General features: G+C 42.5%; 1 protein-coding gene across 4 annotated transcripts in view; it reads right to left on the bottom strand.

The window, feature by feature from the left end:
• INPP5F (inositol polyphosphate-5-phosphatase F) overlaps window positions 1-21,417 on the bottom strand; it is a 95,433-nt gene extending 74,016 nt beyond the window's left edge. For 2 of the 4 annotated variants that reach the window (XM_088842373.1, XM_088842374.1), the window contains exon 1: window positions 21,094-21,416. In XM_088842373.1, coding sequence (XP_088698499.1) covers window positions 21,094-21,190 — 97 coding nt within the window. In that variant the 5' untranslated portion in view covers window positions 21,191-21,416. Of the gene's footprint in view, window positions 1-21,093 lie in introns of all 4 variants that reach the window. The other 2 variants (XM_088842376.1, XM_088842372.1) reach the window with 2 other exon arrangements.
• Between the last annotated feature and the right edge of the window lie 914 nt (window positions 21,418-22,331).

The following is a 22,331-nucleotide window of genomic DNA, read 5'->3' as shown; positions in this document are numbered from 1 at the left end:
AGCACAACAAATGGAAAAGATGAGTAAGAGGCAGCGTTGTTGTTATTAATTATAATAAATGTAAAATTTCAACTTACCAATTAAAAGACTCCTAAGACTCAAAAAGAAGACTATCAAGTCTCAATTTTTCTATCAATTTAATTCTAGACCTATTTTGTTTACAGAATATACTTTTCAAAAGAAGGGCTAGGAAGCAATACATTTGCTGCAGCAGATCAATTACACGGCTGTTGTTTGTGGAAGGATGGGATGCATACCTGCAGCCTAGCACAGGGTTTGACACACAACAGGGACTCATTCAACGGTTACTGGACCAGATAGATAGGTAAATAGGAACAGGCATGAAAGAGTGAATTAGAAATCTTTTTCCACCAATTGCTTATTCTCTTTGACTTTTAATAAGACTAACATCTTAAGTTATTACTGTTTTAAAAGACGGTCCCTCAACACTGTTCTTGATTCAGTTCAGTTCAGTTCAGTCGCTCAGTCATGTCCGACTCTCCGCGACCCCATGAATCACAGCACGCCAGGCCTCCCTGTCCATCACCAACTCCCGGAGTTCACTCAAACTCATGTCCACAGAGTCGGTGATGCCATCCAGCCATCTCATTCTCGGTCGTCCCCTTCTCCTCCCGCCCCCAATCCCTCCCAGCATCAGAGTCCTTTCCAGTGAGTCAACTCGTCGCATGAGGTGGCCAAAGTATTGCAGTTTCAGCTTTAGCATCAGTCCTTCCAATGAACACCCAGGATTGATCTCCTTTAGAATGGACTGGTTGGATCTCTTTGCAGTCCAAGGGACTCTCAAGAGTCTTCTCCAGCACCACAGTTCAAAAGCATCAATTCTTCGGTGATCAGCTTTCTTCACAGTCCAACTCTCACATCCATACATGACCATGGGAAAAACCATAGCCTTGACTAGACGGACCTTGGTTGGCAAAGTAATGTCTCTGCTTTTTAATATACTATCAAGGTTGGTCATAACTTTCCTTCCAAGGAGCAAGCGTCTTTTAATTTCATGGCTGCAATCAGCATCTGCAGTGACTTTCGAGCCCAAAAAAATAGTCTGACACTGTTTCCACTGTTTTTCCATCTATTTCCCATGAAGTGATGGGACCAGATGCCATGATCTTTGTTTTCTGAATGTTGAGCTTCAAGCCAACCTTTTCACTCTCCTTTCACTTTCATCAATAGGCTTTTTAGTTCCTCTTCACTTTCTGCCATAAGGGTAGTGGCATCTGCATATCTGAGGTCATTGATATTTCTCCGGCAATCTTGATTGCAGCTTGTGCTTCTTCCAGCCCAGTGTTCCCCATGATGTATTCTGCATATAAGTTAAATAAGCAAGGTGACAATGTACAGCCTTGACGTACTCCTTTTCCTATTTGGAACCAGTCTGTTGTTCCATGTACAGTTCTGACTGTTGCTTTCTGACCTGCATACAGGTTTCTCAAGAGGCAGGTCAGGTGGTCTGGTATTCCCATCTCTTTTAGAATTTTCCACAGTTTATTGTGATCCACACAGTCAAAGGCTTTGGCATTGTCAATGAAGCAGAAATGGATGTTTTTCTGGAACTCTCTTGCTTTTTCCATGATCCAGCGGATGTTGGCAATTTGATCTCTGGTGCCTCTGCCTTCGGAGAAGGCAATGGCAAGCCACTCCAGTACTGTTGCCTAGAAAATCCTATGGATGGAGGAGCCTGGTAGGCTGCAGTCCATGGGGTCGCTAAGGGTCGGACACGACTGAGCGACTTCACTTTCACTTTTCACTTTCACACATTGGAGAAGGAAATGGCAACCCACTCCAGTGTTCTTGCCTGGAGAATCCCAGGGATGGGAGAGCCTGGTGGGCTTCCGTCTATGGGGTCACACAGAGTCGGACACAACTGAAGTGGCTTAGCAGCAGCAGCAGCCTCTGCCTTTTCTAAAACCTGCTTGAACATCTGGGAGTTCACGGTTCACATATTGCTGAATTTTGAGCATGACTTTACTAGCGTGTGAGATGAGTGCAATTGTGCAGTAGTTTGAGCATTCTTTGGCATTCCCTTTCTTTGGGATTGGAATGAAGACTGATCTTTTCCAGTCCTGTGGCCACTGCTGAGTTTTCCAAATTCGCTGGCATATTGAGTTCAGCACTTTCACAGCATCATCTTTCAAGATTTGAAATAGCTCAACTGGAATTCCATCACCTCCACTAGCTTTGTTCGTAGTGATGCTTTCTAAGGCCCACTTGACTTCACATTCCAAGATGTCTGGCTCTAGGTCAGTGATCACGATATCGTGACTATCTTGGTCATGAAGATCTTTTTTGTACAGTTCTTCTGTGTATTCTTGCCACCTCTTCTTAATATCTTCTGCTTCTGTTAGGTCCATACCATTTCTGTCCTTTATCGAGCCCATCTTTGCATGAAATATTCCCTTGGAATCTCTAATTTTCTTGAAGAGATCTCTTGTCTTTCCCATTCTGTTGCTTTCCTCTATTTCTATACATTGATCACTGAGGAAGGCTTTCTTATCTCTCCTTGCTATTCTTTGGAACTCTGCATTCAGATGCTTATATCTTTCCTTTTCTCCTTTGCTTTTCGCTTCTCTTCTGTCCTTAATTAGAGAAATGCATATCAAAACTACAATGAAGTATCATCTCACACTGGTCAGAATGGCCATCATCAAAATATCTACAAACAATAAATGCTGGAGAAGATGTGGAGAAAAGGGAATCACTGTGGCTGGTAATGCAAATTGATACAGTCACTATGGAGAACAGTGTGGATATTCCTTAAACTAAGTATAAAACTACCACATGACCCAGCAATCCCACTACTGAGAATATACCCTTAAAAAAACCCACAATTCTAAAATACATATGTACCCCAATGTTCATTGCATAAGTATTTACAATAGCCAAGACATGGAAGCAACCTATATGTCTATTTACAGATGAATGGATAAAGCAGTTGTGGTACATATATACCAAGGAATATTACTCAGCTATAAAAGGAATAAATTTTAGTCAGCTAAACTGAGGTGGATGAACCTAGACTCCTGTTATACAGAGTAAAGTCAGTCAGAAAGAGAGAAAATAAATACATACGGAATCTAGAAAAATGTTACTGGTGAACCTATTTGCAGAGCAGGAATAGGGACGCAGATACAGAGAACAGACTTGTGGACACAGTCGGGGAAGGAAAAGATGGAACAAATTAAGAGAGTACCACTGAAATATATACATTCAGTTCAGTTCAGTTCAGTCACTCAGTCGTGTCCGACTGTCTGCAACCCCATGAATCACAGCACGCCAGGCCTCCCTGTCTATCACCAACTCCTGGAGTTCACTCAAACTCATGTCCATCAAGTCGGTGATACCATCCAGCCATCTCATTCTCTGTCGTCCCCTTCTCCTCCTGCCCTCAATTCCTCCCAGCATCAGAGTCTTTTCCAGTGAGTCAACTCGTCGCATGAGGTGGCCAAAGTATTGGAGTTTCAGCTTTAGCATCAGTCCTTCCAATGAACACCCAGGATTGATCTCCTTTAGAATGGACTGGTTGGATCTCCTTGCAGTACAACATTACCATGTGTAAAATAGACAGCCAGTGGGAAGATGGTCTGTAATGACAGAGGGTGAGATGGGGGACTGGGAGGTAGACTCAAGCTATACTTATAGCTGCTTCATACTGCAAAAGAAATCAGTACAACACTGTAAACTAATTATCCTCCAATTAAAAATAAATATTAAAAAATAAGAAAAGTCCCAAAACACAAGTCTCTGCTAGGGGGGTACTTTTAATAATAAAAGTATTTATCTTTCAACAAATGTAATAAATGATGATTTCTGATGCGATTTCTCACAATGAAAGACAACTAAAATTTGGGAAACTTTAAATTATCTTAAAATCTCTAAGAAGTGCTCACAGTTTCTCACGCCAATAAAGAGACAAGAGACAAGCCAGTGGAGGAAGGTCTGAAGCAGGCGACGTAACTGGCACAAGAAGGGAGGCTAAGTGTGTCTTTTTGATCTGCTATGACTTTATGCCTGGTGCAGTGTCTAACACACAACAGACACTTCAAAATATGTGTGTAGTTTTTAATCTGTTACTAAGGAAATAAAAATAAAAGCAGTAGCAGAGTGTTCACACAGAGACCAGTATAAACCATATTGGTCTAAGCATATGTAGTAACTTCAGTTCAGCTGCATCTGACTCTTTTCGACCCCATGGACTGTAACTTAGCATATGCTTATTAATGGACACCCTGTCACCATTACTAATGGTTACTCCGGAGGCAGAAGGCATGGGAATGGCAGTGAAAATGGCCAGTGGGCTCGTCCTTCCACAAAGAATAGCCAGGTAATTTATCTGCTCCGTACTGACTTCTAATCCTTCCTTTGAAATGCATATTCCAACGTGGCACACAATTTCAAAAGAGAAACATTTGAAGTTTGCAAATAGGTTTTAAATTTTCAGATTATCAAAATTATCTAGCAAAGAGTAGAGTTGCTTACATATTACAAAAGCGTAGGATTTGGGAAATAATGCCAAATTTTAATTAGTGAAATCATTAAAGGAACATACACCCAAAAACGTAAGTATTTTCTCATAAGCTCAACTGTCTGACCCATTAGGTCAACATTTCCACTCTTATTTCAGATCCCATTTGGCAGTACATGGCTTCTATTTTCATATGCCCACCTCTTCCTGGTATACAGAAAACAAGTGATTAAGTACTGTGTGCTTGCAGAGAGCATGAGTCACTCATTCCAAGAGCCATAACTGATGTTGCTCTCTGAGCCCAAGAACAACCCTGGGCTTTACACAGCTGCTGAAGTTTATAGGCAGTTTCTCTTGTGTCAAAAAAAAAAAAAGGTCCAAGGTATGCATACATAATCTGACCCAAGTTTCATTTCCTGCTAAAGACAAACGGTATTATTGCTCTGAAAAGGCAATTACCAACACCAAAGTCAAACAGATGAGGGAAAGGGTTCTACAATGAGGAACTAGAAGGTCCAGTGGTTATCTCATCCATACTTCAATTCTCAAAATTTAACTAGGCCAGAAGAAAAGGTTAAGGAGTAATTTGATTCAGTTGCCTTCTTATAAATGCAAAATTTGATACACATTTCTCTCAACTCTAACAGTAATTATTTCCCAGCATTCAGCAAGCTGAAGAGCTAATCCAATTTAAAAGTTCTAGCAGCTGCTGCTTTCCCAGTGTGAACTCCAGCTCAGTGGCCCTGGATCCTGGCCATCATTGTCATCATCTGGGAGCTTTATAAATACTGATGCCTGGGCCCCACACCTGGAGAGTCTGACTCTGTTGGTCAGGGTGGGGCCCAGGCATAGGTATTTTGTAAATTTCTTCCAGATGATTCTAAGGTAAGCCAGGTTGAGAATTACAGGCCAAACTGATTATAGGCTACTAGTTGGACTCTGCATTAGTAGCTGTTTTATCCTACCAGTCTGATTCAAAGATGATGACTGTCCAGGCAAAGCTTTGAACTATTTTCATGTAATTAAGTACCATAAACTGCAGAAAGAGCTCATAATACAGTGAAGTGGCAAAAAGCTGGTTAAGCTACTATAAAAATATATATACATTTTAAAAAGTAACCCTAAGGGAAAAATAGAAAGAAAAAAAAAAAACTCAGAACAGTTAAAAGATGAGATACATACCTAGAAAAAGGATACTAAGAATTTCTAGACTTCTCCATTAAAACAGGGATTTATTAATAATTACAGTGCAGCAACAGGGCTACAAGGTTTTGATTATGAAGGATATTTGGAAGTGTTTTTTGGGGCAGAAGTTCTAAATAGACATATCTCCAAAGAAGACATACAGATGACCAATAGACATGTGAACAGATGCTTAACATCACTAATTATTAGAGAAATACAAATCAAAACTACAAAAAGGTATACCACCTCACACAGGTCAGAATGGCCATCAATAAGAAGTCTACAAATAACAAATGTTGGAGAGGGTGTGGAGAAAAGAGAACCCTCTTACACTGTTGACTGGAATGGAAATTGGTGTAACTATTATAGAAAACAACATGGAGGGTCCTCAAAAAACTAAAAGGTAAGCCACTCCTGGGTAGGCATCCTGACAAAACTATAATCCAAAGGGATACAGGCACCCCTATGTTCACAGCAGCACTATTTACAATACTCAAGACAGGGAAACAACCTAAAAGCCCATTAACAGATGAATGGTTAAAAAAACATGTGGTATATATATAAACACCATGGACTACGACATGGATGGACTTAGAGATTATCATACTAAGCAAAATAAGTCAGAAAGAGAAAGATAATACAAATACCATATGATATCACTTAAATGTGGAATCTAAAATACAACACAAATAAGCAAATCTATGAAAGAGAAATAGACTCCAACACAGAGGAAAAGACTTGTGGTTACCAGAGGAGGGGTTGGAAAAAGGAAGCATTGGGAGTTTGGAATTAGCAAATGTAAACTAACATATTGCCAAAGCCTGGCTTGGAGAATTTTGAGCATGACTTTACTAGCGTGTGAGATGAGTGCAATTGTGCGGTAGTTTGAGCATTCTTTGGCATTCCCTTTCTTAGGGATTGGAATGAAGACTGACCTTTTCCAGTCCTGTGGCCACTGCTGAGTTTCCCAAATTCGTTGGCATACTGAATGCAGCACTTTCACAGCATCATCCTTCAGGATTTGAAATAGCTCAATTGGAATTCCATCACCTCCACTAGCTTTGTTCGTAGTGATGCTTTCTAAGGCCCACTTGTCTTCACATTCCAAGATGTCTGGCTCTAGGTCAGTGATCACACCATCATGATTATCTTGGTTGTGAAGATCTTTTTTGTACAGTTCTTCTGTGTATTCTTGCCACCTCTTCTTAATATCTTCTGCTTCTATTAGGTCCCTACCATTTCTGTCCTTTATCAAGCACAACTGCACTCATCTCACACGCTAGTAAAGTCATGCTCAAAATTCTCCAAGCCAAGCTTCAGCAATATCTGAACCATGAACTTCCAGATGTTCAAGCTGGTTTTAGAAAAGGCAGAGGAACCAGAGATCAAATTGCCAACATCCGTTGGATCATGGAGAAAGCAAGAGAGTTCCAGAAAAACATCTATTTCTGCTTCATTGACTATGCCAAAGCCTTTGACTGTGTGGATCACAACAAACTGTGGGAAATTCTGAAAGAGATGGGAATACCAGACCACCTGACCTGCCTCTTGAGAAACCTGTATGCAGGTCAGGAAGCAACAGTTAGAACTGGACATGGAACAACAGACTGGTTCCAAATAGGAAAAGGAGTACCTCAAGGTTGTACCTTGTCACCCTGCTTATTTAACTTATATGCAGAGTACATCATGAGGAATGCTGGGCTGGAAGAAGCACAAGCTGGAATCAAGATTGCTGGGAGAAATATCAATAACCTCAGATATGCAGATGACACCACCCTTATGGCAGAAAGTGAAGAGGAACTCAAAGGCCTCTTGATGAAAGTGAAAGAGGAGAGTGAAAAGGTTGGCCTGAAGCTCAACATTCAGAAAACAAAGATCATGGTATCTGGTCCCATCACTTCATGGGAAATAGATGGGGAAACAGTGGAAACAGTGTCAGACTTTATTTTTTTGGGCTCCAAAATCACTGCAGATGCTGATTGCAGCCATGAAATTAAAAGACGCTTACTCCTTGGAAGGAAAGTTATGACCAACCTAGATAGCATATTAAAAAGCAGAGACATTACTTTGCCAACCAAGGTCCATCTAGTCAAGGCTATGGTTTTTCCCGTGGTCATGTATGGATGTGAGAGTTGGACTGTGAAGAAAGCTGATCACTGAAGAATTGATGCTTTTGAACTGTGGTGCTGGAGAAGACTCTTGAGAGTCCCTTGGACTGCAAGGAGATCCAACCAGTCCATTCTAGAGGAGATCAATCCTGGGTGTTCATTGGAAGGACTGATGCTAAAGCTGAAGCTCCAATACTTTGGCCACCTCATGCGACGAGTTGACTCACTGGTAAAGACTCTGATGCTGGGAGGGATTGGGGGAAGGAGGAGAAGGGGACAACAGAGAATGAGATGGCTGGATGGCATCACTGACTTGATGGACATGAGTTTGAGTGAACTCCAGGAGTTGGTGATAGACAGGGAGGCCCGGCGTGCTGTGATTCATGGGGTCGCAAAGAGTCGGACACAACTGAGTGATTGAACTGAAACTAACATATGCATGCACGTGTTCGTGCTAAGTTGCTTCAGTCATGTCGGCCTCTGTGCGACGCTATGGACTGTAGCCCACCAAGCTCCTCTGTCCACGGGATTCTCCAGGCAAGAATACTGGAGAGTTTCCATGCCCTCCTCCAGGGGATCTTCTTAACCCGGCACCAAACTAGGATATATACAAGATGGATAAACATCAAGGTCCTACTGTACAGCACAGGAATCATATTCAATATCCTGTGATAAACTATAATGGAAAAGAATATAAAAAAGAATATATATGTATAACTGAGTCACTTTGCTACACTGTAGAAATTAACGTAACATTGTAAATCAACTATACTTCAATAGAAAATTGTTTTTTTAGGGGGATTTCCCTAGTGGTCTAGTGGCTAAGACTCCATGCTCCCAATGCAGGGGGTCCAGGGTTTGATCCCTGGTCAGGGAACTAGATCCCATATGCTGCAACTAAGACTTGGGTCAGTCAAATAAATAAGTAAAAATAGTTTAAAAAAATTTTTTTAACTCTACACTATCCAAACTAAAAACTGTTATGATTCTCTCTTTTAAGTATAAAGCTCTAATTGCCACATCTCAAGAAAGACCTGGAGCAACTCAAAAAAAGGACAGAGGACAACTAAAGAAAAAGACTTAGGTCCTGAGAGGATCTGATGAATATATATAAGATTATAAAAGATGTGGGCTTTACAGTACATTCAGAATACCAGTATAGGGCACAGAGATTGAAAAGACACAGTTTGAAAATAAATGAAGGGAAGTACAAGCTTAAATGACAATTTTCCCAACTCATTACCTTAGGAAACTGAAAATATAACCAGTCCAAAGAAGGCTTAGCTAAACCTTTGGATAACAAATTCATAAGGCATCACCCAAGAAACATGGCAATGTGTTGCAATGTACTCCTGACCTCTGCTCTCCCAAAAACTGTCCTTCAGAAAAATATGACTTTCAGAAATAGGATTTGAGAGCTAAATAAGAGCATAGGGGGAGCTAACAATTGGCATTTTCCTTAGCTCAGTTTGGAGCTGCTAAGTGAGATTAAAATAGCATAAAGTTAGCACTCTGAACATAAAATAGAAGTAACCTTTGTCTTTGTTGGTATTTAAATAACTTCCTAAGACTGTTCAAAACTTATTCTCTTCCATCTAGGATTGTCTGTATAGTCATTCTGATACCATAGGTCCTTACCAACAAAAAGCTCTACCTTCAAACACACCATCAGTTCAGTTCAGTTCAGTCGCTCAGTCGTGTCCGACTCTTTGCAACCCCATGAATCACAGCACGCCAGGCCTCCCTGTCTATCACCAACTCCTGGAGTTCACTCAAACTCATGTCCACAGAGTCGGTGATGCCATCCAGCCATCTCATTCTCTGTCGTCCCCTTCTCCTCCTGCCCCCAGTCCTTCCCAGCATCAGACTCTTTTCTAGTGAGTCAACTCTTCGCATGAGGTGGCCAAAGTATTGCAGTTTCAGCTTCAGCATCAGCTCTTCCAATGAACACCCAGGACTGATCTCCTCTAGGATGGACTGGTTGGATCTCCTTGCAGTCCAAGGGACTCTCAAGAGTCTTCTCCAGCACCACAGTTCAAAAGCATCAATTCTTCGGCGATCAGCTTTCTTCACAGTCCAACTCTCACATCCACACATGACCACGGGAAAAACCATAGCCTTGACTAGATGGACCTTGGTTGGCAAAGTAATGTCTCTGCTTTTTAATATGCTATCTAGGTTGGTCATAACTTTCCTTCCAAGGAGTAAGCGTCTTTTAATTTCATGGCTGAAATCAGCCTCCGCAGTAATTTTGGAGCCCCCCAAAATAAAGTCTGACACTGTTTCCACTGTTTTTCCATCTATTTCCCATGAAGTGATGGGATCAGATGTTATGATCTTTGTTTTCTGAATGTTGAGCTTCAAGCCAAACTTTTCACTCTCCTCTGAATGGGTGAATTGAACTCAGATGACCATTATATTTACTACTGTGGGCAGGAATCCCTTAGAAGAAATGGAGTAGCCATCATGGTCAACAAAAGAGTCCGAAATGCAGTACTTGGATGCAATCTTAAAAATGACAGAATGATTTCTGTTCGTTTCCAAGGCAAACCATTCATTATTACAGTAATCCAGGCCTATGTCCCAACCAGTAATGCTGAAGAGCCGAAGTTGAATGGTTCTATGAAGACCTACAAGACCTTTTAGAACTAACACCCCAAAAAGATGTCCTTTTCATTATAGGGGACTGGAATGCAAAAGTAGGAAGTCAAGAAACACCTGGAGTAACAGGCAAATTTGGCCTTGGAGCACGAAATGAAGCAGGGCAAAGGTTAATAGAGTTTTGCCAAGAGAACACACTGGTCATAGCAAACATCCTCTTCCAACAACACAAGAGAAGACTCTACACATGGACATCACCAGATGGTCAACACCGAAATCAGATTGATTATATTCTTTGCAGCCAAAGATGGAGAAGCTCTATACAGTTAACAAAAAGAAGACCAGGAGCTGACTGTGGCTCAGATCATGAATTCCTTATTGCCAAATTCAGACTTAAATTGAAGAAAGTAGGGAAAACCACTAGACCATTCAGATATGACCTAAATCAAATCCCTTATGATTATACAGTGGAAGTGAGAAATAGATTTAAGGGACTAGATCTGATAGATAGAGTGCCTGATGAACTCTAGACGGAGGTTCGTGACATTGTACAGGAGACAGGGACCAAGAAAATCCCCATGGAAAAGAAACACACCATCAGGTCTATTTTAATTGGCCTCAAGTCAAGAACCGCTTCTGATCAAACAGGGGCCATAGCAGAGTGTTCTGTGGGGGTGGGAGTACAGGGGAGAAACTGTACTATTTCAGTCTGGCCAGTTAGGCACTAGTCATCCCCATAATTTTTTTTTTTTTTTTTTTTGAGTACTTAGTTAGAACCAAGGCACTGTGCATACAAAGTTATTTCTGGCAAGGCAAAAAAAAAAAAAAATCCATTAAAGTTCACCAGTCACATAGACAGTTTCTTTCAAGACTTTCCACTCTTAGATAAGAAACAATTACAGACTATTTACAGCTGGAAGGAACTTCATGGAATCAAAGAACTCCCTTCTTCCCATTTCTTTATTAGGGAGAAAAATACATTTTCATTATCTTAGAAAAAAGCAGAGACTTTGAATGTCAAGATCCAGTTCACCCACTGAACTCAGCTCTATCATAGTATCTGTCACTCTGAGTCAGTTCAATTCAGTTGCTCAGTGGTGTCTGACTCTGCGACCCCATGGGACTGCAGCACACAAGGCTTCCCTGTCCATCACCAACTCCCAGAGCTTGCTCAAACTCATGTCCATCAAGTCAGTGATGCCATCCAACTATCTCATTCTCTGTCATCCCCTTCTCCTCCTGCCTTCAATCTTTCCCAGCATCAGGGTCTTTTCCAACGAGTCAGCTCTTCGAATCAGGTGGCCCAAGTATTGGAGTTTCAGCTTCAGCATCAGTCCTCCCAATGAATATTCAGGACTGATCTCCTTTAGGATTGACTGGTTTGATCTTCTTGCAGTCCAAGGGATTCTGTCACTCTAGAATCCTATGTATGGCTTTCTCTTGTTGGACCACTACCTAGGCTACGGCAGAGAGTGTTTTATCCAACTTTTTATACAGGCACAACGCCTAGCAGTCAGATCTTCAATAAAGGTTTGTTGAAATAATAAGTAGATGACTTCACAGAATTTCAGACTTAATATAATTTGGAAGGAGAACAAAACAGAATACTAAATTAGTTGTTGGGGTGGGGAGTATTTGAAAGGTGCAAAGGGGGATAAATGCAGCTACAGGAGATGAATCCTGGAAGTCAAGAAAAACAAGTGCCCAGAGAGAGACTAGCAAATTAGAAACTCTTTGGTCTGCCCATCACAACTGTTCCCTGGGGGAGGGGAGGGCTATTATGCTGGAAATGGGGAGAAGACTGTATATATCTGGCATAAAAACAATGTATGAATGACACCATGAAGCATCATTAATATTATACATGCAAACTACTAAAATTAAGAGCACTGTAGCATATTTAAAATGCCCCAACATTTCAGTTAGATGTTAGGACTATTTCAAATTATGTATGTTGACCATTGCAGAAACTGGAATTTGAAGTTCAGTGTAAGTAAAAATGTGGTTTCAAAGAATAAGATTCATAAATTTTCATAAAGATAAAATAATGCACTTTGTATTTTTAAATATCCCACTATAAAGTTAAAGAAATTCAAGGTTAAATTTGAAAGAATTTGCAATTAAAATGAGGTAACTTAAAAGAAAACACAAGGAATACTGACCTAAAATCAACCTGTACTTCCTTCAACCAGCCTCAAAGAAATCTGGCAGGAGAGGATGCTTTTTTGTGAATGAGAGCAGTTCCTTTAAGGGTCTCGCAGCAACCAGAAAATGAGTCATCTTAACAGAGCACGGGATTTAATTAAGATACTACCACTATGTGTTGTGATAGTACTATAATGCTAAATGTTCAGTGTTAACCCTCACCTTTTAAATATGACTTAAATATTACTTAATGTATTATCAACATCTACTGATAATGAAGTAATGTATTATTTCTCTATTTTGGTAAACATAATCTAATTCAAACATCCTCAGCTCAATTATGGTCAGCTGACACATATGATTATGACTTAACCCAGCTAAGGAGTAATCTGTTAGAGATTCTAAGACATTCTTGGAGAAGAAAATGGCAACCCACTCCAGTGTTCTTGCCTGGAGAATTCTACAGACAGAGGAGCCTGGTAGGCTACAGTCCATGGGGTCACAAAGAGTCAGACACGACTGAGTGATTTTCACTTTCTAAAACATTTTGATTACTTCTTAGACTTGTGTTTGCTAGATTTTAAAGGGTTATATCTTAAAACATATGAACAGGAATAGTACAGCTTACATAAAGGTGCACAAAAAGATAATAATACAGTTTATAAAGACCTAATACATTTAAATCCCCAGAAAACCACACCAAGGTTAGACTATGGCTCTGAGAATACACTCAATCAATACTATACCCAAATTAGTTTGATTTTCCAATAGCCTTCTATCTATCTGCAAATACATCAGCTAATTTTGTCATAAATCATAAAAACCAAAATCAGCAACAAGCAATTTTTTGACATAGGGCCAGATAGAGAAAAATAAAAAATGTCTTTGGGTCTCACTTATTTTCATTTAAAAACAAAAAAAGATCTGTTGAATCCCACAGAACTAAAATTCAGATTCCTCCCTTTCCTGAATAAAATGATGAGAGATTAGCATCTTTTAAAAAGCTGGTTAAGACAGCAGCATTTTAGTCCTCTGTTTTTATGTTCTCTATTTAATCCTCACAACAACCTCTTTGCTGCTCAAGATAAATGGGGTCAACCAGAAACTAGACTTACTTCCATTCATTCCTACTATTTTTACAGAAGACCAGCAGTGGGCCACGTGGAGGGACACAGTAATTCTCCATCTCCCTCTTCCTGAGTGGGCTGAGTCAGTCTGGCCAGGTGGGACAAGGGAAGCCATGTGGCTGAACATCCTGGAACAGCACCAATCTAGTCACATTCTGGAAAGACCAAGCTCTCTGGGCAGCCTGGTTCCTGACACCTTCATGCTCTGCCCTAAAGGCCTGAATATTGCCTCTCCTCTGAAGCCAGCCTTTGGCAAGTCCTGGTCTCTGCTGTTACGGCCTGGTCAGAACACAAGCACCTCGGAATCAGTGATGTTATAACAGTCCCTCCACTCTTCGGAGGCGGGTGCCCTAAAGACTTTTCCTCCTCCATTCCCTCTCTGCTTTATGTCTCTGAAAGGGTGTCTGTGAAATTGGATCTGGAACTCTTGCAAAGCTAGACTGGGAAGGCTTCAGGTTGCTCATCACCAGCTGAAATAGTTCCCATCCAGTACTTATCAATGTTTCTGCTCCAAGATCTTCCCTCTATCTATTCCCTCCCCAACCCCCAAATGTTCTAAAAACTTGAGGAACCTGATAAACTGACCATAACTGGAAAAACTAGTCAATCTATTAAAAAAACAATATTCCCTGTAACTATATAAACTAGTTTTACAAGAAAAGAGTCAGGACAGGTGAAACGTCAAAGAGCCAGTAGTCCCATTATCAGTCTTTTATTCTATCAATCCATAGATCCTTCCTCAATGAGCATATTTTGACATTTGAGAGGCTATTTTATTCTCTACATAGACTATATGATAATGAGTATGGTTGTTACAGACATGTTTCAGATATTCCCCATAAAAATATAAATCCCAGGGGTTCCCTGGTGGCTCAGTGGTAAAGAATCCGCCTGCCAACGAAGGAGACACAGGTTCCACCCCTGATCTATGAAGATTCTACATGCCACGGAGCAACTAAGCCCCTGGTAATACAATGAGTGCGCCCAGGAGCCACAACCACTGAAGCTTGTGCACCAAGAGAAAAGCCCACACAGTAATGAAAACCCAGCACAGTCATAAATAAATATTATTAAATATATATATAAATCCTATAACTTTGTGGTCAAGAAGGTAGGTTTATAAAACATTGTTGTCAATATTGAGAAAAACTTGGCTTTGGAGTCAGTAATGAGTTGGAAGTCTGGCTCTCCCTCTTACTCTTTAAACTTGGGCAAATTACTTCTCTGTCCCTATAAAATAAGAATTAGAAAAAACTAAGTTTTATTGTGAGGATGACATGAAACAGTACACATACTGGGCTTAGAACAGTGTCTGGTTCAGAAAAACACTCAATAAATAAAAGCTGCTGTTATTAGCTACTATTTTTAATGTACTTATCTTTAATTGAAGGAAAATTGTTTTACAATACTATGTTGGGTTTCTGCCAGACATCAACACAAATCAGCCATAGGGATACATATGTCCCCTCACTCTTGAACCTCCCTCCCACCTCCCAACCCTCTAGGTTGTCACAGAGTGTTATTAGCTACTATTAATCTTAGTTGACAAAGTAGACAATATGCACAAAAACTTCCCTCTATCTGTAAAACTTGATTCTGAAAACTGTCATCATTCACCCTACAAAGACTATTTTTTTTTAAAGCCAAAGAAAGGGTGAAAGTTTTTGGAAAGATGTGTTTTCTACTTTGCATGTGTAACAATAAAAGTTCATAAAATAAGTTTACAGATCTCAATCTAATTGCTGGCCTGTTAGAAATATAAAATATGGGGTAAGAAGTGTTCAAGGTATAAACCTGGCAAAATTTAAAAGAAACTGAAAACTACAGACACTAGAAAAAACTGATTATTCAACAGCAACAAAAATGGTTTAAAAGATTTTTACAATATATTTAATAACTAATTGTTAAATTAAAATTAAAATGTTAAATTAAAATATTTTGTCATGGTACTTTGTGAATTTTTAGTAAACATGATTTTTTTAAAAGGTAAAGTTAAAATTTTTTTCAAAGTAAATATTAAATAACACAAAATGCTTAACTGAACAGTTTCATAAAATATAATTTTGCAAAGGAGATAAAAGTTCTATTTAGAGGTCAGTTCTGCAGCTAAGCTCTCATTCAAAAAAGGTTTCATACTACATATTAAAAATAATTTCATTATCAAAAAATAACTAGGAAAAACATGAACACATTTTTATGTTTCTGTGCATTCTAACAATAATTAGCATCCCCTCCAATAACCGTTCACCTGTATTTATCAGAGTTTCATCTCTAAATAGTTTACATGCTTATGAATGTTACGTGTATGACATGCTCTACCATCTTTTTGTGGTCACTTAGTCTCAGAATGAAGCAATACACAGCAGTAAATTATATAACAGTGGTCTATCAGAACAACCTACAAGGACAAGTGGAAGCAATTTTAAGATTAAAGAGATAAGACCATATCACCCTTCCCCAACGGTGGACTGTATTACATTGCTTTTTAAGTCTTTAAATTACAGCCCTTATTCTCAGATAGTGAAACTCCACTCTGAGAAGATTACTGAATGTTTACACAGTACTTTACCATTTTCCCTGGTTGAAAATAAAACTAAATACTTTCCTCTGGTGGCCACTACCCTGAGAGAGACATAGTGAAAAAGTGAAAGGGTTAGTCGCTCAGTCGTGTCTGACTCTCTATGACCCCACAGATTGTAGCCCACCAGGCTCCTCTGTCCGCGGAATCCTCAAGGCAGGAATACTGGAGTGGGTAGCCATTCCCTTCTTCAGGGGATCTTCCTGACCCAGGAATAGAATTCAGGTTTCCTATCTCACGAGCCACCAGGGAAGCCCCTAACCCGAAAAGCAGTTCTAAGTATGATCCCAGACTATGCATTATCCTTAAAAGAATGGAAACACCAGAAAAAATATTCAACTATTTAGAAGAAAAAATGTAAACAACATTAAAGAAGAAAATAAGGAATACCATCACAAAGAATTTTTTTAAGTGACGTTAAATCAGAAAAACATCACAAGTGGAAATGCATCTTTCCTCACATTTATTTCCTTATTCAGCTGGACAGAGATTTTCCACCCTAGTTAGAAGATATACAAAATAGGCCCTGAAATGAGTGAGTATAACACAATATCCTATATTTATGACAATGATATTACTGACAGAAAACCTGAACTTAATTTAACTCAGTTCAACTCAACCAAAAATGCCTTCTGTGTCCTAACACTCAGGCTCAGAGACACCAAGATAAGCAGAATAAAGTCCTTACTTGAGGAATGTTCTGTCTACTGGAGAAGGAGTAACAAAACTATTTTCATATGAAGCAGTAAGAGCTACAAACAAAATATGTACCAAGTGTATAAAACACCTGGAAACACAAAAAGGTGACCAACAATTCTGCCCCAGGAATGCAGACTATGGTGAGCACAGAGAAGGGGTGGCATCCAAACAGAATCTTACAAAATAAGGAAAAGAGATAAACATTCAAAGCTAAGGAAATGGTCATTTTAACCTTAAATATCAATAATAATCCATCTGATACCACTAGAAAAGAATACCATTTCAGGTTGTTCAATAGCCACAAACATAAAAATCACAATGTTCACAGGCTCTTTTGGTTTTATGATACTGCCCTTTAGAAACAAAAGGGAGCTGGCTAGTAACATATTCAGTTGAATAATCAATAAGAAACTATGAAAGATCATAAATGCTTTAATTACAAACAACAGCAAAACTGGCTGTAAAAGCAGAGGGAAATGATCCAATAAAATGGAGAATTTTAAGTTAGTGTACAGAGATCTGAAAAACTTTAACAATTAAAAAGCCATCATTCCATTTTGTAGTTGTTGTACAGTTGCTAAGTCATATCTGACTCTTTGCGACCCCATGGACTGCAACACACTAGGCTCCTCTGTCCTCCACTATCTCCCAGAGTTTGCTCAAACTCACGTCCGTTGAGTCAGTGATTCCATCCATCTATCTCATCCTCTGCCGACCCCGTCTCCTTTTGCCTTCACTTTTTCCCAGCATCAGGGTCTTTTCCAATGAGTGGGCTCATTATTCTAGAGTCATTCTTTAGAAAGGCTCTTGAGTACTGCTGCTGCTGCTAAGTCACTTCAGTCATGTCCGACTCTGTGTGACCCCATAGACGGCAGCCCACCAGGCTTCCCCGTCCCTGGGATTCTCCAGGCAAGAACACTGGAGTGGGTTGCCATTTCCTTCTCCAATGTGTGAAAGTGAAAAGGGAAAGTGAAGTCGCTCAGTCATGTCTGACTCGTAGCGACCCCATGGACTGCAGCCTACCAGGCTCCTCCGTCCATGGGATTTTCTAGGCAAGAGTACTGGAGTGGCTTGCCATTGCCTTCTCCGTCTTGAGTACTAGATAGGATAAACTATTTAAAGTCTAGAGCATGAGGTTCTTTATTTGCTTGCTATATGTACTTGAACACCTGAAGATCAAAACAGGCTTTTCTGAAAGATAATGGCCTCTTCCTTCCTCTATGCTTTTGGTCTACTTTAGACCAAAGTAGTTGGCTGCTGCTGCTGCTGCTGCTGAGTCACTTCAGTCGTGTCTGACTCTGTGTGACCCCATAGACGGAAGCCCACCAGGCTCCCCCGTCCCTGGGATTCTCCAGGCAAGAACACTGGAGTGGGTTGCCATTTCCTTCTCCAATGTGTGAAAGTGAAAAAGGAAAGTGAAGTCGCTCAGTCGTGTCCGACCCTTAGCGACCCCACGGACTGCAGCCTACCAGGCTCCTCCATCCATGGGATTTTCTAGGCAAGAGTACTGGAGTGGCTTGCCATTGCCTTCTCCGAAGTAGTTGGCTGTGGTTGGCTATATCCAAGAAGTGAGATAAACTTAATTGCAAAGACTACAACCAATTTACTCAGAAAAAAGTTAATTTGCCTTCTGATAGGGACTTTGGATACATAAATGGTAATTCAAATTACACAGCTTAATTCAAAACATAGGCCCAGGTTTCCCTTAATTTTCCTTAAAGTCTTAAGACTATAGCCCATCTGAGCTTCCTCAGCTCAGAAGTATGGGTTTAAGTATTCTTCCACTAGAAAGTTAAGCTACTAGCCATCACCCTATGAGTTGACTTACTTCACTTGAGGGGAGTAACTTATCCCTAATCAGTATCAGCATTTGTTGCTCAATCGTGTTCGACTCTGCAATCCCATGGACTGTAGCCCGCCAGGCTCCTCTATCCACGGGATTCTCCAGGCAAGAATAATGCAGTGGGTAGCCATTTCCTTCTCTGTGGGATCTTCCCGACCCAGGGATCGAACCCAGGTCTCCCGCATTGGGGGCAGATTCTTTACCATCTGAACCACCAGGGAAGCCCTGGAAGAGGGCTGACTTACTTCACTTGAGGGGAGCAACTTATCCCTAAAGCTATTAGGACTGGACAGGTTTCTGTGCACAAGAAATGAACACAAACCAAACAGAATGACAAATAATTCACTTAAAGTCATCTATTTAGAGGACTTAGCTTCTTTCATGTAATTCCACCAGTCTGGTTCATCTCTATCAATCCTAGGAGCTGAGAGAAAAGGAGAGAGGAGCCCTAGAAATGGAGACAACCACGCCCACCCCTATTTATATCTGCCTCAATTCACTATACTGACACACAAGTGACCTAGAGATTTCCTGAGTGTTTTCCATGAAACACGTCAATTCTTGTCCTCAAAGAGGCACACCGAACAAACACTTAAACTGGCATTGTTTCAAAAACATTTCATTATGTACAAAGACCAAAAAAGTCAAACCCTCATTTTATAGCTGAGAAAATGAAGTGCAGAAAAATGTTCTGTCCAGTGAGTTAAAGATGATGTCAAGTTCTATCTGGCTGAAATAGTTAATTTTAAGCTCTTAGAACCCAAAGAGCTGGCTCTTTGACAGCCTGGAGAATTTTGCAATCTACCTTCCCTCAGTTTGCACTTGAAGCCTTCCCCAAACATTGGGGGTGGGGGTCGGGGGAAAGACCAGGCAAATGATCAAATCAGGAAAAACAGAAGAGAATGACTGGAGACTGGCCAAAATTAGCCTATCTACAACACCGTCTGTCTCAAGATTATCAAGAATCTTATCTGGGTGCAGTAGTTTCTCTTCCCTTCTGAACAGAGGAAATAAAATGTAATAGCAAGAAAATACATCCAAAAACTAGGGAAAAAAAAAAAAACTAAGTCCTCCTTCACTGCTCTAGTAAATCAACCACCAGAGCTTTCAAGGCAAGTAGTAGAACCGGTCAGCAAGTGTCTTGGGGGCCAATTCTCCTCTCTGTGACCTCCAGCAAGTTACTCAACCTTTCACACCTGTCTCCTCACCTGAAAATGAGGATACCACCACCTGCCTGGTAAGGCTGTTATGAGGATTGGGAATAACACATTAAGGGATCAAATCCTTGGAAACCCTCCTATACATGGTAACTGCTATGATATATACAAAAGGCTGATTTGTATCTTTCATACTTTCCAATTCATACCACGTAATTCTTTGTCTAGATTACACACAAGAATTACAGGTAAACTCGAAATGCTCTCGCGATTTCCTTAAAGAACCCTATTCTCTCACATCTCCTAAAAGGAAAGATCTCTGCGGTGATTAGGGAAAAAGACCGGCAACCTCGACGGGGCGGGGCTCCCGAGCCCCTCCAGAGAAACAGCCCCCTGGACTGTCAGCTCTTTGAGGGCAGGGACTGTCCTGCTTAACTCACCACTGTGACCTAGTTTTCCTAACGCAAACTAATGTTGTAGAGTGAGGCATCTCATGACAGCTTACACGACACCCAAACACGGACCCACGAGACTGTGTCGCACAATATTGAGTCACACATAAACATAAAAGTTGAACATTACAGGTTAACTGTGATACTAAAATTTAAAAAAGAAAAAAGGTGCTGTAAATCGAGTGCTTATGAGGTAATCAGAATGAAGCCATGCCTACAATGATAAGGGACCAACAACACAGAGATGTGAACAGGGACTGAAGCTCCGGCAGGACTTTCTACGGAAACTGGCGCGACCGGGATTCGAACCCAGAACTTGCCCGGAAGGAGGGTCAGAGGGCACTCGAGACGAGGCGGCCTTTAAGGCCAGGCGCACCTCGCCCGAACTTTCTGGTGGGCGCCGGCCCGACCCCGACTGCGGGCGCCTTGACTCGGGTTCCCCTCTCCCCGGGCAGCGGAGCGGATCTCGACGCGGAAGCGCGCTCGGAGGGACGAGGGTCGCCGGCCCTTTGTCCCCCGCGGAGGGGCAGGGGCCCGGCGAGCGCTCCCTCCCCTCAGGAAATAATGACAGATCTCGCGCCCTCGCTCGCGCCCGCCCCGCCCGCCACGGCCGCAGGCGGCGCCCGATCCGCAGCCTCCGGCTGAGGGGCCCGGCCGCGCCCCCTCATCGCCCCCCGACCCGCCCAGGGCGCCCCCCGCCCCCCGCCGCCAGCCTCACCCGGTCGGAGCTGGAGGCCGCCGTCGCGGCGGCTGCACCATAGCGCGCGCTCGCCCTGCTGCAGGATGTAGTGGTCCTTAGCTTGGAAAAGCTCCATGCCGGCCCCGGACGCCGAGGGAGGCGGCGGCGGCTCGGGTGCGCCCGCGGCTCGGCGGCGGCGGCGGCGGCGGCTCGCGCGGGCAGACCTCGTCGGCCGGGGCCGCCTGAGCCCGCGCTTCAGGGAGCGGCGGCTGAGGAAGCGCCACGGCTGACCGACCCGCGGGAGGAGAACGCGCCCCGGCGGCGGCGGCGGCGGCGGCGGCGGCGGCGGCCTTGGAGGCCTCTCCCCGGCTCAGCCCCTTTCCCAGGCCCCGCCCCACCCCGCCCCGACCCCGCCCCTGGCTCCTCCTTGCTCCACCCCTTCCCGGCCACGCCCCCTGCACCTCCCATGGCTCCTCCTTGCTCCACCCCTTCCCGGCCACGCCCCCCGACTCCCCAGGCTCCGCCCCCTCCCCGTTTCCTCCCCGCCCCTTTCGCCTAGTTCACCTTTCGGTTCCTCTTGCTGACCTTTCCCGCGGCTTTCTTCACTGGCTTCTTCTGGCTTTCTCCTCCTGGTTCCTCCCTCGAGGCTCTTTCTCCTGCCTCTTCTCTCCCTTCCGGCCAGCCCTCTCCTCCTACGGCTCCTCTCAAGCCCCGCCCCTGGCGGGCGCTCCTTTCCTCCCCGGGCTGATACGGTCAGAACCCCGGGCCTGGTTGAGTCAGGCTGGCGGCGCAGCTGCTCTGCGGCCCTTAGAGCAGAAGCCCCCTCCTGGGACCTCGTCTCCTTCCTATGCTGGCAGGTTATTTGTTACTTTCACCAGCACTGAGAAAAGCCAGGTCGAGTCCCCAAGTACAGCCCTAAATCGCCTCGTTCCCGGGCCTGAGCTGCCCGCAAAGACCCAGACAGGAGAGCTGGGAAATGCGACCCATGGGGTCTATCCAGAACCAGACTCTCCTCCTCCGAGCGGGAGTGTCTTCTCTTTTGGAATTTCCTCTTAGAACCTTGTGACATTTGACAACAGCAAACATTCAATAAATGCAAATCAACAAGAAGCGTGTAACAATAGAAACTAGGTAGTAGCAGCTGCTGCTGCTGCTAAGTCACTTCAGTCGTGTCCGACTCTGTGCGACCCCACAGACGGCAGCCTACCAGGCTCCTCTGTCCCTGGGATTCTCCAGGCAAGAATACTGCACAGGGCTCTAATAACGAGATGGAAGAG

This window comes from Moschus berezovskii, chromosome 12 (genome assembly GCF_049115385.1).
Source record: "Moschus berezovskii isolate FMDL1 chromosome 12, NW_MosBer_1.0, whole genome shotgun sequence".
Taxonomy (NCBI): domain Eukaryota; kingdom Metazoa; phylum Chordata; class Mammalia; order Artiodactyla; family Moschidae; genus Moschus; species Moschus berezovskii.
The sequence above is the reverse complement of the archived record's forward strand: the minus strand, read 5'-3'. Positions and strand labels throughout refer to the sequence as shown.